The 14,236-nt window shown below is 44.2% G+C and overlaps 1 protein-coding gene across 1 annotated transcript in view; it reads left to right on the top strand.

The window, feature by feature from the left end:
* LOC145342477 (cytokine receptor common subunit gamma-like) overlaps nt 1-14,236 on the top strand; it is a 37,960-nt gene that overhangs the window by 8,524 nt on the left and 15,200 nt on the right. The window contains exons 3-6 of the mRNA XM_080188040.1: nt 828-915; nt 4,451-4,626; nt 7,363-7,505; nt 11,538-11,697. Coding sequence (XP_080044166.1) covers nt 828-915; nt 4,451-4,626; nt 7,363-7,505; nt 11,538-11,697 — 567 coding nt within the window. The remainder of the gene's footprint in view (nt 1-827; nt 916-4,450; nt 4,627-7,362; nt 7,506-11,537; nt 11,698-14,236) is intronic.

The following is a 14,236-nucleotide window of genomic DNA, read 5'->3' as shown; positions in this document are numbered from 1 at the left end:
TTCCAAGTGTGGCCTTACCAGTGTCTTGTACAACTTCAACAAGACATCCCAATTCCTGTATTCAATGTTCTGACCAATGAAACTAAGCATGCTGAATACCTTCTTCACCTCTCTATCCACTTTTAATGAGTTATAAACCTCTACCCCTAGATCTCTTTGTTCTATAATACTCCCCAATGTCCGGCCATTAACTGAGTAAGTCCTGCCCTACCAAAATGCATCACCTTGCATTTATCTAAATTAAACTCCATCTGCTGTTTGCCAGCCCAATGGCTCAATTGATCAAAATCCTGCTGCAATCCCTAATAAATCCTTCACTGTCCACCATGCCACCAATCTTGGTGTCATCGGCAAACTTACTAACCATACCTCCTAAATTCTCATGCAAATCATTAATATAAATGACAAATAACAATGGACCCAGCACCGATCCCTGAGGCACACCGCTGGTCACAGGTCTCCAGTTTGAAAAACAACCGTCTACAACCACTTCTGTCATCAAGTCAATTTTAGTGTTGTGCGTGTGCTCAATATCTGTGAGCTGGAGTGTTACTTCATAGAATCATACAACGCAGAATAAGTTTATTCAGCCTGTTGTGTATTGTAAACTGTGCACTGTGTCACATGATTACACGATGACGTTTGTCAGAGGCATTTTGGGGGATTTTCCCTCCCTTTTATCCTGGACTGTAAACGAGCCATACTCATCTAATAAAGTTCCACAAACTGGCTAAGTAACCCATTGTGCGGCAATCTTTCCATTCTTTTAACTACTTTTCCATCACAGCATTCAACTTTTGTAACAGTGTGATTTCCTTTCCCTCTAGATGTGAATTGCATCGTTTTCAATGAGGAATTCATGGAGTGTACATGGAGTCACAGTGAAGGGGAACCAAACTACACTCTGTATCACTGGTGAGTCTGCTATCAGGTAGAGTGGAGAGTTCCATGGGTCTGTCCTGATAGAACTTGGTGCAGAATTACACCACAGCAAAGGCTCCCATGACTATCCATTTACCTAGTTGAACAAAAAAGTTTCTCTAAGAGCTTGACTGTAGACCTAGACTTGAGTGATTACTGCCTCGATGTTGGGCTGGTTGGCCTGGGAGAGGATGCTGCTGTTGGACCCCATTTCTTGCCATTTGATGTGGAGGATCTTACAAAGATGCTGTTGGTGGTACTTGCCGATGTTTTGAGGTGCCTTCCCTAAGGCAGATCAGAGTGCAGAGATTACTGCACATGTTCCCAATCTTGGGTTTGAGATCCTGGTTCTCCTTTTCCTCAGTCAGCTAAAGGCTGAGTTGGCACCTTGGAGGTGACGACGCATTTCATCATCTATGTTTTCCTTCATTGCTCACCTGATGAAGGAGCAGCTCTCTGAAAGCTCGTGCTACCAAATAAACCTGTTGGACTTTAACCTGATGTTGTGAGGCTTCTTACTGTGTTTACCCCAGTCCAACGCCGGCATCTCCACATCATTCCTTCATTAGCAGGAGGCACTCGAGATATGGAAAATGGTCCATCAATGAGGGGAAATGGGAGGGGCTATTTTTCTTTGGGAGCTGGTTGGAAGAGGAACCTTAGTTTTCCAAATGTTTAGTAAAGATTAATTTGCTCATTTGCTTTTGGAGAAAGTGCTGATAATGACCTGGAACTCAGTTTCTGAGTGAATATAAATACATGCATTATCTACATTCTGAAGCTGAAGACTGAGGCTATGGATTGAAGGCAGTGGAGATTGAAAAAATTCCCGCCTGTGCTATGGGTTATCTCAATGCCAATGGCTAATTTGTTGGATATGAGGCAAAGAATTGCAATGAGGAAAATGGAGAAGAGTGCGGGTGAAATGACAGAGTCTCACTTGAACCTGAGAAGTAACTGCCAGAACCAAACCGCACCCCCCGCACATCCCATCCCATTTCTCTTCTACTGAGATCAGGGATTGTCGACTGAGATCCTTTATGTCCAGACATCTCAGGATCCCAGTGGGCAGTGTACTCACCAAAGTAATAACTGCCCTACTCAGAGCTCCACCACAGCAGGGCAGCAGAAGTGTTTTAAGGTGCTCTCAGAAGCATCCCTGAAGATGACAAACATATCCATCAACTCGGGGGGCCCGAATTTGCGACCAACCAAACTCATGAGGGAAGGCACCCCGGCACATTGAGAGAATTCATCAGGATTGTGTAGAGACAAAGTTGAGGCATTGAAGCCTCCAAATAACTCATCTACCTAACACTTCAAGCAACACAGAGTCTGCAGATCTTGATGTGAAGAGGCTGGTGTTGGACTGGGCTAAGCACAGTAAGAAGTCTCACAACACCAGGTTAAAATCCAACAGGTGTATTTGGCAGCATGAGCTTTTGGAATGTCACTCCTTCTTCAGGTGAGTGAAGAATTGTGTTCACAAACAGGGCATATATAGACACAAACTCAATTTACAAGATAATGGTTGGAATGCAAGGCTTCACAGGTAATCAAGTCTTAAAGGTACAGACAATGTGAGTGGAGAGCTGGTTAGGCACAGGTTAAAGAGATGTGTATTGTCTCCAGACAGGACAGTTAGTGAGATTTTGCAAGCCCAGGCAAGTCATGGGGGTTACAGATAGTGTGACATGAACCCAAGATCCCAGTTGAAGCCGCCCTCTTGTGTGTAGAGCTTTGCTATCAGTTTCTGCTCAGCGATTCTGCATTGTGATGTGTTGTAAAGGTGGCCTTGGAGAACGCTTACCGGAAGATCAGAGGCTGAATGTCCGTGACTGCTGAAGCGTTCCCCGACTGGAAGGGAACACTCTTGCCTGGTGATTGTCGAGGAATGTTCATTCATCGTTGTCGTAGCGTCTGCATGGTCTCCTCAGTGTACCATACCTCGGGACATCCTTTCCTGCAGCGTATCAGGTAGACAATGTCGGCTGAGCTACCGTGTACCTGGTGGATGGTGTTCTCACTGAGATGATGGCATCCGTGTCGATGATCTGGCATGTCTTGCCGAGGTTGCTGTGGCAGTGTTGTGTGGTGTTGTGGCCTCAACCAGGATCTTGGGTTCACGTCACACTATCTGTAACCCCCACGACTTGCCTGAGGTGCAAAATCTCACTAACTGTCCTGGCTGGAGACAAATCACGCCTCTTTAACCTGTGCTTAACCCTCTCTCCACTCACATTCTCTGTACATTTAAGACTTGATTACTTGTAAAGACTTGCATTCCAACCATTATCTTGTAACTTGAGTTTGTGTCTATACATGCCCTGTTTATGAACCCAATTCCTCACTCATCTGAAGAAGGAGCAACACTCTGAAAGCTTGTGGTACCAAATAAACCTGTCAGACTTTAACCTGGTGTTGTGAGACTTATTACTCTGCAGATCTTAGCAGCCAATTTAGAGCTTGGTCTTAGCGGCCATTTTAGAGCTTGCAAAAGCAGAGCGGAAGAAAGTTATCTGTGATCTAGAGGGCCTAGATGGGGAGGGGGTCTTATCGAATTATCATTGCTTCAAATAAGTAAAGGTAAACACAAGCATGAAATTATAATGATAATAAAGGAGATAGGAACAGGAACAGGCTGTACACTCCCCACAGAGTAAGAAAACACAAGAATTCACACATTTAAATACTGTGATCACAATACATTGTCCATGATGGAGGAATATCATACAAACATGCCAAGGATTCTTCTGGCAAAAGCATTTAGTTTGTATTTTGATGACTTTGGAATTTTAATACCGACCAGTTTCCAATTGGACGGTGAGAGATGAATGGTAATGTGCTTCAAGTGAAGGTTTTGAGAGAGTAGACATAGAAAAGATGTTTCCATTCATGGCAGTCAGACATGAGATAACCACTCATGAATCCAATAAGAAATGTATTTACTCAGAGAATGACCAAAATATAGAACTTGCTACTTCATGGAGTAATTGAGGCAAATAACCACTAGGGCGGCGTGGTGGCATTGCTGTCTCACAGTGCCAGGGACCTGGGTTCAATTTTGGCCTCAAGTGACTGTGTGGAGTCTGCACATTCTCCAAAGATGTGTAGATTAGGTTGATTGGCCATGCTAAATTGCCCCTTAGTGTCGGGGTGGATTGGCAGGGTAAATACATGGGGATAGGGATTGTTGGTGCAGGCTCAATGGGCCAAATGGCCTCCTTCTGCACTGTAGGGATTGTTTGATTCTATGAATAATGATTCTCTAGTTTATGAGAATTTGATGCGTGGTTTTTGGCTGCTGTATTTCCTACATTACAGCAGCGGCTACACCTCAAAAGCACCTAATTGGCCATAAAGCAATTTTCTGAAGACATGAACAGCACTATGTAAGGTCTTTTTTCTCTTTAAATAATTCTTGAGCATGCAATGATTTCCAAACGTATTCAGCTTTCCAGCTGATTTTGAATTTCAGCAGATAAAACCAGTACTACGAATGAAACAACAATCATTTCTCATCCCACAGGTATTACAAAACTCCAGTAAAGGAATGTGGAAATTACATCCAACAGAACGGCTACAACATCGGTTGCAATTTCTCGAAAAGTGAAATTATCCAATTTCAAGAATTTTTTGTCTACAGAAATGGATCCACAGGAAATGTGTCATCACCGATTCAAACATTCCAGCTGCAGGACCAAGGTGAAAAAAAAGGACAGGAGAATCATTCACAAGACACAGCCAGTCATACCAGAACCTTGGAATGATATTCTCATGTTGGGAGAGATGGGGCTGGAAGCAGGGTTTGGTTTCTAATGAATGTATTGCTTGATTGGGAGGGTTAGGATAGTGAAGGCCCTTTTGCTAATACTGATGCTTCTGCAAGAGAGACTCAAAGTCTCATCCGAGTTGTAAATAAGAACATAAGAAATAGGAGCAGGAGTCGGCCATCTAGCCCTTCGAGCCTGCCCCGCCATTCAATAAGATCATGGCTGATCTGAAGTGGATCAGTTCCACTTTCCCGCTTTCTCCCCAAAACCCATAATTCCCTTGTCTATCAGAAACCTATCTACCCGTGACTTAAATATATTTAGCGAGGTAGCCTCCACCACTTCAACGGGCAGAGAATTCCAAAGATTCACCACCCTTTGAGTGAAGAAATTCTCCTCAACTCTGATCTAAACTGCACCGCCCCCCTTATCTTGAGGCTGTGCCCTCTAGTCCTGCTATCCTTTCTAAGCAGGAAGAATCTCTCTACCTCTACTCTATCCATCCCTTTCATTATCTTATACGTCTCTATAAGATCCCCCCTCATCCTCCTAAACTCCAAAGAGTACAGACCCAGTCTATTTAGTCTCTCTTCATTGTCCAACCCCCTCATCTCCGGGCAAGATAGAAGGATACGTCTGAGAATAAAATAATCCTACATAAGGGTGACTAAGGTTGACACGGCGGTTAGCACAGCAGCCTCACTGCGCTAGCGACCCAGGTTCAATTCCGGCCTTGGGTCACTGTCAGTGCGGAATTTGCATGTTCTCCCCGTGTCTGCGTGAGTTTCCTCCAGGTGCTCCAGTTTCCTCCCACACTTCAAAGATGTGTGGGTTACGTTGATTGGCCATGCTAAATTGCCCCTTATGGTCAGGGGGATTAGCAGGGTAAATAAATGGAGTTACAGGGATAGGGCCTGGATAGGATTCAGTACAGTTTTGATGGGCCAAACGCCCACCATCTGCACTGTAGGGATTCTATGAATTTCTGAGGTAAATCCTTCTTATATTTCGCAAACCTTCGCACAGTTAACCACTTGGTCCATTTAAGTCACGGGTAGATAGGTTTCTGACAGTCAGGGGAATTAAGGGTTATGGGGAGAAAGCAGGAAATCCACTTCAGATCAGCCATGATCTTATTGAATGGCGGGGCAGGCTCGAAGAGCTAGATGGCCTACTCCTGCTCCTATTTCTTATGTTCTTAAGTTCTTATCCTCCTCCAACATCTCCTCATCAACATCCAACTAAGTGCAACTGCACTCACCTGGTTCCATTCTTACCCATGAAGTCACCGCCATTTCCAGTGCCTTCTGCAGCCACTGTGCAGGTTCCCTTGAACAGGTGCAGGCTGGTTTTAAGGAGCGCAGGCTGTCCTTGTATGAACCTGGGCCCCTGTGTATCCACTCGGCAGTGTTCAGCACTATCACAATCATGGAGATGAGCAGTTAGCACAATGATACAACCTTCATCATTTCCATCGGGTGTGGGGTAATCGAGTATTGCAATCCCCATGTCAGTAATGGGTTTTATTGCAGCTTGTGCCCCTGATGAGTAGAGGCAGAGGAAAGATGAATGGCTTATAGCATTGAGAGTTTTAGCCAGCAGATAGTATAAGGCAACAAATTTGCCTTTAAAGATTAGAAGGTGCAATAAAACAAGTCAATGGAAGATTGGCAGGTATGGTGGAGCAGTGAGAGCTTTACCTTAAAGACTAAAGGTGCAGGAGAGCAGCGAGTACTTTTCCCCTCACTTGTTTGAATTAACGCTGCACTTAAAATAACACAAAACCTCAGTTGCACTAAAGCTGCTGTGTCATTTTAAAATGCTACATTGCTGGAAAATTGAGCATGTGGCAAAAGAACCTCCGACGTTAAATGAAGGTAATTTCTGTCATGGAAATGGTTTGTTCAAACACACATACAACGTAACGATGACAAAAGAGAAATTAACCTCAACTGAGGAAATCTGTACAATTGTGAAGTGAAGATGTTTATGCATCGGGTAGGGGATGGAAAATTCCTCTCACTAACAAGTCGTGGGTTGGGGTAATCACTATTCAGCTGTTACCTGGTGCAAAACAAAGCACCTCAGCAGCTTGTGAGTATCCCAGAGTTTTTATCTAACACACCCCTTCCTCTGACTCCAGCCCTTCGGTGTATTATTTGCCCCTCTTGTCCACTTACCCTCCACCACTGCGCATATATCCTTGGATTTCATTTCCAACTCAATTTGCCCTCAATTTCGGATACTCCTAACGTTCCTTTCTCGGCTTTGTTGCTGTGTAGGGATTTGTTGCCGTTCTTTGCAAACCCCAAGAGAAAGTGGGGTTGGCAAGAAAAGGCCAAGAACTGATTTCATTTTTAATAGATTAACCATCAAAATATGATGCTCATGCCCCTCAACACATGAGCTGCATCTTTGTGGTGCATTTCTTACCGTTTAACTTCACTATAGTCATCAACAATGATCAAATGCTTCATTGCTCAATTTTTAAAAACATTTTGTTGGTTGTTTTATGCATCGACAATGGCAATTTAACAAGCTGGAAGAATCCATAGCATACTTTATTGTATGAATGGGAAATGCACATCATTCAATGTTCCAGTCTGGTCGAAATTCTTGAAATGATCTTCTTTAGTGTCGGGACAAAAACTCAATTCATATCTTTCAGTGAAACTCAATCCTCCTGAAGACCTGTCACTGAATATGACGGACAATAACGGGCTCACTTTGAGCTGGAACGTATCGAAGAACTTACTGAAATGTCGAATGTATGAAGTCAGGCATCGGAGTAATAAGGATAAAAATTGGCAGGTACAGTGTGACAATGACAACAAGGCTAACAAGTGTTTTCCCTTATAAACAGAGAATAGAAACTAACTTTTAGAAACTGAGTAGAGTAACACATTATCACATTGTCACTGGGAATTTGGATGAAGATCTATCCTTTGTAGTCTGTCAGCCGACTAAAGACAAATATTTGGCATATAGATGACTAAAATTCTTAAATTTGGGACGACTGCTGCTTGGGGCTGTTAACTGGGGCTGTTAACATGTTCAAATATGGTTTGGTGTCTACTTTGATTGGCTTGCAAATAATCACAGTAAGAAGTCTCACAACACCAGGTTAAGGTTCTGTTCAGAACTGTTCTCTGTTAGCCTGGATGGGACACAGAAGCAGGTCCAGAATCCAACCCAGCAGAACAGGGGTAAAACTCCATGCTGTTTGCACCAAGCTGACCCTCACAAGCCATCTATCCAACTGAGGCAATTGGCTTCCAACTCACCTGATGAAGGAGCAGCACTCTGAAAGCTAGTGGTGTTTACTACTAAATAAACCTGTTGGATTTTAACCTGGTGTTGTGAGACTTCTTACTGTGTTTACCCCAGTCCAACATCTCCACATCATGACTTGCAAATAATCAACAGTTTCTGCTATGTGGCCAACTAATGAAACCACTATTTAATGGAATAGGATGTGTGCCCATTCTGTAATTAGAAGCATGGTGTCTGTAATGACACCTCTTTTACAAGGCCTCTTGGAGCATGAGCCTGATTGAGGTCACACTTGTTTGCTCAATCAGGGAGCTGCACTTTTACATAAATATGGGGGCATGTCAAGTCCACAGTCACACCTGGTTCTGATTTTGTAAATGAAGCATTCTCGGAGTAGAATGGAGTTTGTAAATAAAAGTAATCTGGAGAAGGGACACTGGCCTTTGAGGAGTCATTTCAGTGGCAACCCACTCATTTTCTGTGTAGAATGGCACTGCTCACTGTGCCATGTGTGAGAAGGTGTTTAGAACTTGGAGACCCCAAGTCTACCTTGTGTACGTCTAACAATTTTTTAGTGACTATTGCTAGTAACCAGAGTCTCTGTGTGGGCATGGTGACTCCAAACCTGCACAACTCATAATGGAATTCAGTGTCAGGCTCAAGATAAGACAGAAAATATATATTCATCTGCTGGACTACTTTTAAAGACAATATTTTTCTGTGCTGTTAAAAATGGAAGATTGGTGAACTAACAACATATCTCCACCTGACGCCTTGCAGCGGTTCCAAAGTAACAATAGCCACAGGGAAACGGAGTCAGATCCAGCTAACTCCAAACAAAGGAGAACCTTCTCAGGTCATAATCTCCTGTGATAGTCTTAATGGCCAAAGCGTTAGCAGTCCTAACACCATGGTTTCGATAAAGAGAGTGTCAGTTATTTAATTCAACCCCAGTGTCTCCAAAATCAAATGGATTCCTGATTCCGATTAAGCCTCAACATTCCGGTCATCCTGTGTCCAGTGCTGAGGAGGCATGTCACATGGCCTCCCCCAAGCTGCATTGTGATACCACCCGTTAGAATTGAATTCCAACACTGGCTGTATTTCATCCAACTTGAACATCACTCCAGGTAACAGCCCGTGCTGTCTATCATCAAGCCAGTGGCAGCAGAACAAACCCGGACCCTAATCAAACCAGCCATTTGCTTGAAGCTTGGAACTCGTGCCTCCTGACTGATTCATTCTGCATGCCTTCTGAAAATGATGTGGAAGTGTTGGCGTTGGACTGGGGTGGGCATGGTAAGAGGTCTCACAACTTCTGATGAGAATCACACACCTGATGAAGGAGCAGCGCTCTGAAAGCTCGTGATTCCAAATAAACCTGTTGGACTTTAACCTGGTGTTGTGAGACTTCTTACCATTAGTCTGAAAAGACGGAGAATTCTGCAATCAGCCATTTTCCCCTCAGAAGGAACATTCCAGCTGACTTTTGATTCTGAGTTCATGTAAAACTCATAATTGGGTTTCCTTGTGGTCATGTCCTGAACCCTCTTCACTCTGTGAGTGTAAAAAGCAGTGGACATTGCGAAACCCCTATCTCGTATGTATGTGTGGGGATATGTCTGTATCTTATCTGTGCATTAATAGAGGGTTGGAATATTTCCAAACTTATGGATTGGGAAAAATTTGCAACCATTTATAAAGCGAGGGACCAGAATCTAAAAGCAGCTTTCTGAAAATGGGCGGTGAGAGAGTGGGAAATTAAGGCAGCTTAAATTGACCCCCCTGTGCCATTAGGAATCAAATCTAAACCCTCTTTCTTTCCCCCAGCCTCCTTGCCCCACACCCCCAACTCTAATTACCATAGCCACTCCTTCATGGAAGACGCAATGCAGATTCAAAGCATCTGCTGGACAGGCTAACTCAGGGCACTTTGAGTAATGAAGCTGATTCTCGAACGACACCTGCAGGGATAGATAGGAACTGTTCTCTGTTAGCCTGGATAGAGCACAGAAGCAGGTCCAGAATCCAACCCAGCAGAACAGGGATAAAACTCCATGCGGTTTGCACCAAGCTGACCCACACAAGCCATCCATCCAACTGAGGCAATTGGCTTCCAAAAGGGTCCAAGTTGCTGTAGCAACATACACTTTGACATGCATATTGCAGCCTGGAGCAATGGATAGTAATGGTAGAAGCTCCAATTTCTTTCCATTAAATGGCTGACTAGGAATTTCTCCTACTCTTGCCACCAGCATATGTTTGAAGGATTTCCAAGTTCATCTTTAACATTAGCACTGCTGCCTCACAGCACCAGGGACCAGGGCTCGATTCCCAACTTGGGTCACTGTCTGTGCAGAGTGTGCACGTTCTCCCCGTGTCTGCGTGGGTTTCCTCCGGGTGCTCTGGCTTCCTCCCACAGTCCAAAAGATGTGCTGGTTAGGTGCACTGGCCGTGCTAAATTTTCCCTCAGTGTACCCGAACAGGCACTGGAGTGTGTTGACTCGGTGATTTTCACAGTAACTTCACTGCAGTGTTAATGTAAGCCTACTTGTGACACTAATAAATAAATTTTCAAACTTTGAAACAGGTCCCTCTAAACATGAACATTTACCATTTTCCTCCCGAAGTGGATAACTTCACAATTCCCCACATTATATTTTGCCCAATTCTTGTCCACTTGCAGCCTCTCACGACTTCATTTCCCACCTAACTTTGTAACACCTGAAAAATGTGGGCCAAGTTCTAACTGCTGCTCACATTAGCAAGATTTTATGGTCCTGCTGATGGCACACTCCCTCCATGGGTTTCCCAGGGGTGCGTTCTATGGGAAACCTCATTGACCACAACAAGTACATAAGATCCTAATTTGCTCACTGCTAAAAGAGCTGTTAAAATATGCATCAGAATGAATTCCTTACTCACCACAATTAAAACAAATCCTTTTCCAATATTGAAGACACCTTGTTGACCCCTTCACACAGCTCTGCACTTTGACATAGTAAATTTGTCATCACGTTTAAATTCTGATTGCTACTTTGTTGTACACAGAATCCCCACAGAAGGAGGCTAACCGAGTCTGCAGCGACAACAATCCCACCCGTACCTTCACCTATTTACCCTGCTAATCCCCAGACATCGATTTAGCTTGGTTAGTCCACCTAACCCACATGTCTTTGGACTGTGGGGGGAAACTGGAGCACCTGCAGGAAACACACGCAGAGATGGGGAGAATGTGCAAACTCCACACAGACCAAGGCTGGAATCGAACCCTGGTCCCTGGCGCTGTGAGGCAGCAGTGCTAACCACTGTGCCACTCTGCTGCCCCAGTAGAGAGGAAAACAGGTAGAGAGGAAAAGTCAATTTTCAAAACCAGTACTATTTGTTGGGTATTGACTCGAGGAAGCATAGCGTATTATAAGAGTGATTCATCAGCTTTGTGGCACAACTGAACTGTGCAGGGGATGGGCGACGAGGCAGCTCATTAAATATTGTTCACCTCAGTATTGAAATTTACATATTATCATCAATTAATATTACCTGCCGCTTTTTTTTGTTTTGTTCATGCAGGTATTTTCAATCAATGCGCAAGTAAGATATACTTTGGCAAGTATAGATCCAGAGAAATCTTATACCTTTCAAGTGCGAAGTAAGGTTAACCAGTATTGTGCAACAACTGACCTGTGGAGTGACTGGAGCTTACCTGTTGAGTGGCCAAGACATGACAAAGGTAAATAAAATTTTTTGGTGACATACTCATGGAATCTTCCAACACAGAGGTGGAGATGCCGTTGTTGGACTGGGTGGACACAGTAAGAATATCATGTTAAAGTTCAATAGGTTTATTTGGAATCATGAGCCTTTGGAATGCTACTTCTTCATCAGGTGAGTGAAGGTAGGTTCACAAACCTGGCATATATAGACAAAGGCACAATTGCAAGATAATTACATATTCTTCAGTCTCTTCACATTCTGATCTGGAATTACCTTGCAATTGTATCTTTGCATCTATATACCATGTTTGTGAATCTACCTCTGCTTGCCTGATGAAGGAGCAGTGCTCTGAAAGCTCGCGATTCCAAATAAACCTGTTGGGCTTTAATGTGATATTGTGAGACCTCTTACAATTCCAACACAAAGGAAGAGCACTCAGCTTGTAGTGGAACTTTCAGAGAGCTAATCAACTGGTCCCCATAAGACTACTCCTTTCCCAGAACCCTTCAATTTTCTCCTTCAAGGATTTCTTCAGTTTTCTTTTCAAAGATTTCACTGAGCCTGCTTTCGCCACACTTCTAGGCAGGTCTTAAAAGCTAACAGTGTTTTCTCAACCCTTCCTCTTCGACAAATCATTTTGATTAAGTTTATTTATTAGTGCAGGCTTACATTAACACCACAATGAAGTTACTGTGAAAATCCCCTAGTTACCGCACTCCAGCATCTGTCTGGGTACACTAACTGCGGAAGGAAGCCGGGGCACTTGGAGGGAACCCACGCAGACACTGGGAGAACATGCAGACTTCACACAGACAATGATCCAAGACCGGAATTGAACTCGGGTCCCAAGTGATGTGAGGCAGCAGTGCTAATCACTGTGCTACTGTGCCCCCCATTGCTTCTTTAACGATTGGTTAATGCTCTCTCTGTTAGAGGGTACCTGTTCTTCCTCTTTTACTCCATCGCAAGCCTTCCTGATTTGGTATACCTCTACTAAATAACTCCTTAACCTTTTCTATTCTAAAGAGAAAAAGCCCAACCTTTCCAGCTGTGTGTCAGTAATTTCTGATTCAGGGTAGCGTCATGTTAAACCTTCTTGGTAACCAAGGCGTTGGCATCTTTCTTAATGGTGTCCAGATTTGATTACAGCAATCCAGCTGAGAACTGCTCAGTGACTGCTAAAACTTGAGCAAGTTTCCTTGTAAACATTCTTACCCCAGGATGAGAGGTGAACGGGCATTAAAATAGAGACGCCAGGCAGCATGGCAGTTCCTGAGCTCCATATCATGGAGGCAGGATGGGGAGGCGTAACGGGAGGCGTAATCACCAATCAAGCTCATTATAGGCCACTTACTGTCACTTATCGGGGGCCAGCTTGCATTTTCCAGTTACCTCCAGGCTCCTGAAGACCAAGGGGGAATAGTTTATCTCTCTGGAAGCAGCCTTCCAATGGGAGATAGGGCGGCCAGTGCTCTGTGTTGGTTAGAGCTTTCTTTGCCTGCCTGGGTGAAGTAGCAAAGGTTTACCTGCAGAGGCAATCTCCCAGACCCTCTCTCCCTCACCTCCCCCACACCCTACATGCAAAAGCCATTTATTAATTGAATTTCTTAAACAGCATTTTGAAACATGCTCTCCTTCATATGCTTCCCATGGCAACCTGATTTCAGACTGGAAATTTACTGATGGGTTGCCCAGTTTTTCCTTAATTACATTGAGTGACTGTCACCCACACATGGCAAGCTTCTGGGGCAGAATCTTGTTGAGACTTTGGGGGGGCTGAGGGGGTTCTTGCCTGCTGGTTGGAGAGCTAGTGAGCAGCTCGGTGACTCAATGGTTAGCTCTGCTGCCTCACAGCTCCAGCGAGCTGGGTTTGATTCCCAGCTTGGATCACTGTCTGCGTGGAGTTTGTATGTTCTCCTGCTTGGGTTTCCTCCAGGTGCTCTGGTACCCTCCCACAATCCAAAGATTTGTGGGTTAGCTGCGTTGGCCATGCTCAATTGTACCTTAGTGGCCTGAGATGCGTAGGTTAGAGGGATTAGTGGGGTAAATATGTGAGGTTACAGGGGTAAGGTCTAGGTGGGATTGTTGGCAATGCACACTCAATGGGCTGAATGGCCTCCTTCTGCACTGTAAGGTTTCTGCCTCTTCTCTGGAGTGCCTGGCCAACCACAAGCCAACAGAGCAGTTGCGAGGCTGATGGCTGACCTTCCCCTGGATTCAAGACCCCAGTTTCCCTTAAATTCTCTTTTTCGTTTCCTCGATTCCTCCTTGAGCCTTCTGGGTTGCTCCTTGTTCTTTTCCATAGCCGATCTAAATCCATAATAATTTGATCCTGATTTTCAATTCTAGGATCCATATAATCTGATATCTCTCACGCTTTATCTGATCTATTTGACTGTCTATCTCTTATGCCATCCAGGAAGCTCTGGATTTGTTAGTCCTGCCTTTTCCCCTGATGGAAAGCATCCTGACTGTGTCTGAATTATCTCTCCTTTAAAGGCAGCCCATTTGCTCAGTTGCAGTTTTGCCTGCCGGTCTTTAATTCCAATTTTTTT

Source organism: Carcharhinus amblyrhynchos, chromosome 4 (genome assembly GCF_965287045.1).
Source record: "Carcharhinus amblyrhynchos chromosome 4, sCarAmb.v2.hapA, whole genome shotgun sequence".
Classification (NCBI taxonomy): domain Eukaryota; kingdom Metazoa; phylum Chordata; class Chondrichthyes; order Carcharhiniformes; family Carcharhinidae; genus Carcharhinus; species Carcharhinus amblyrhynchos.
The sequence above is the reverse complement of the archived record's forward strand: the minus strand, read 5'-3'. Positions and strand labels throughout refer to the sequence as shown.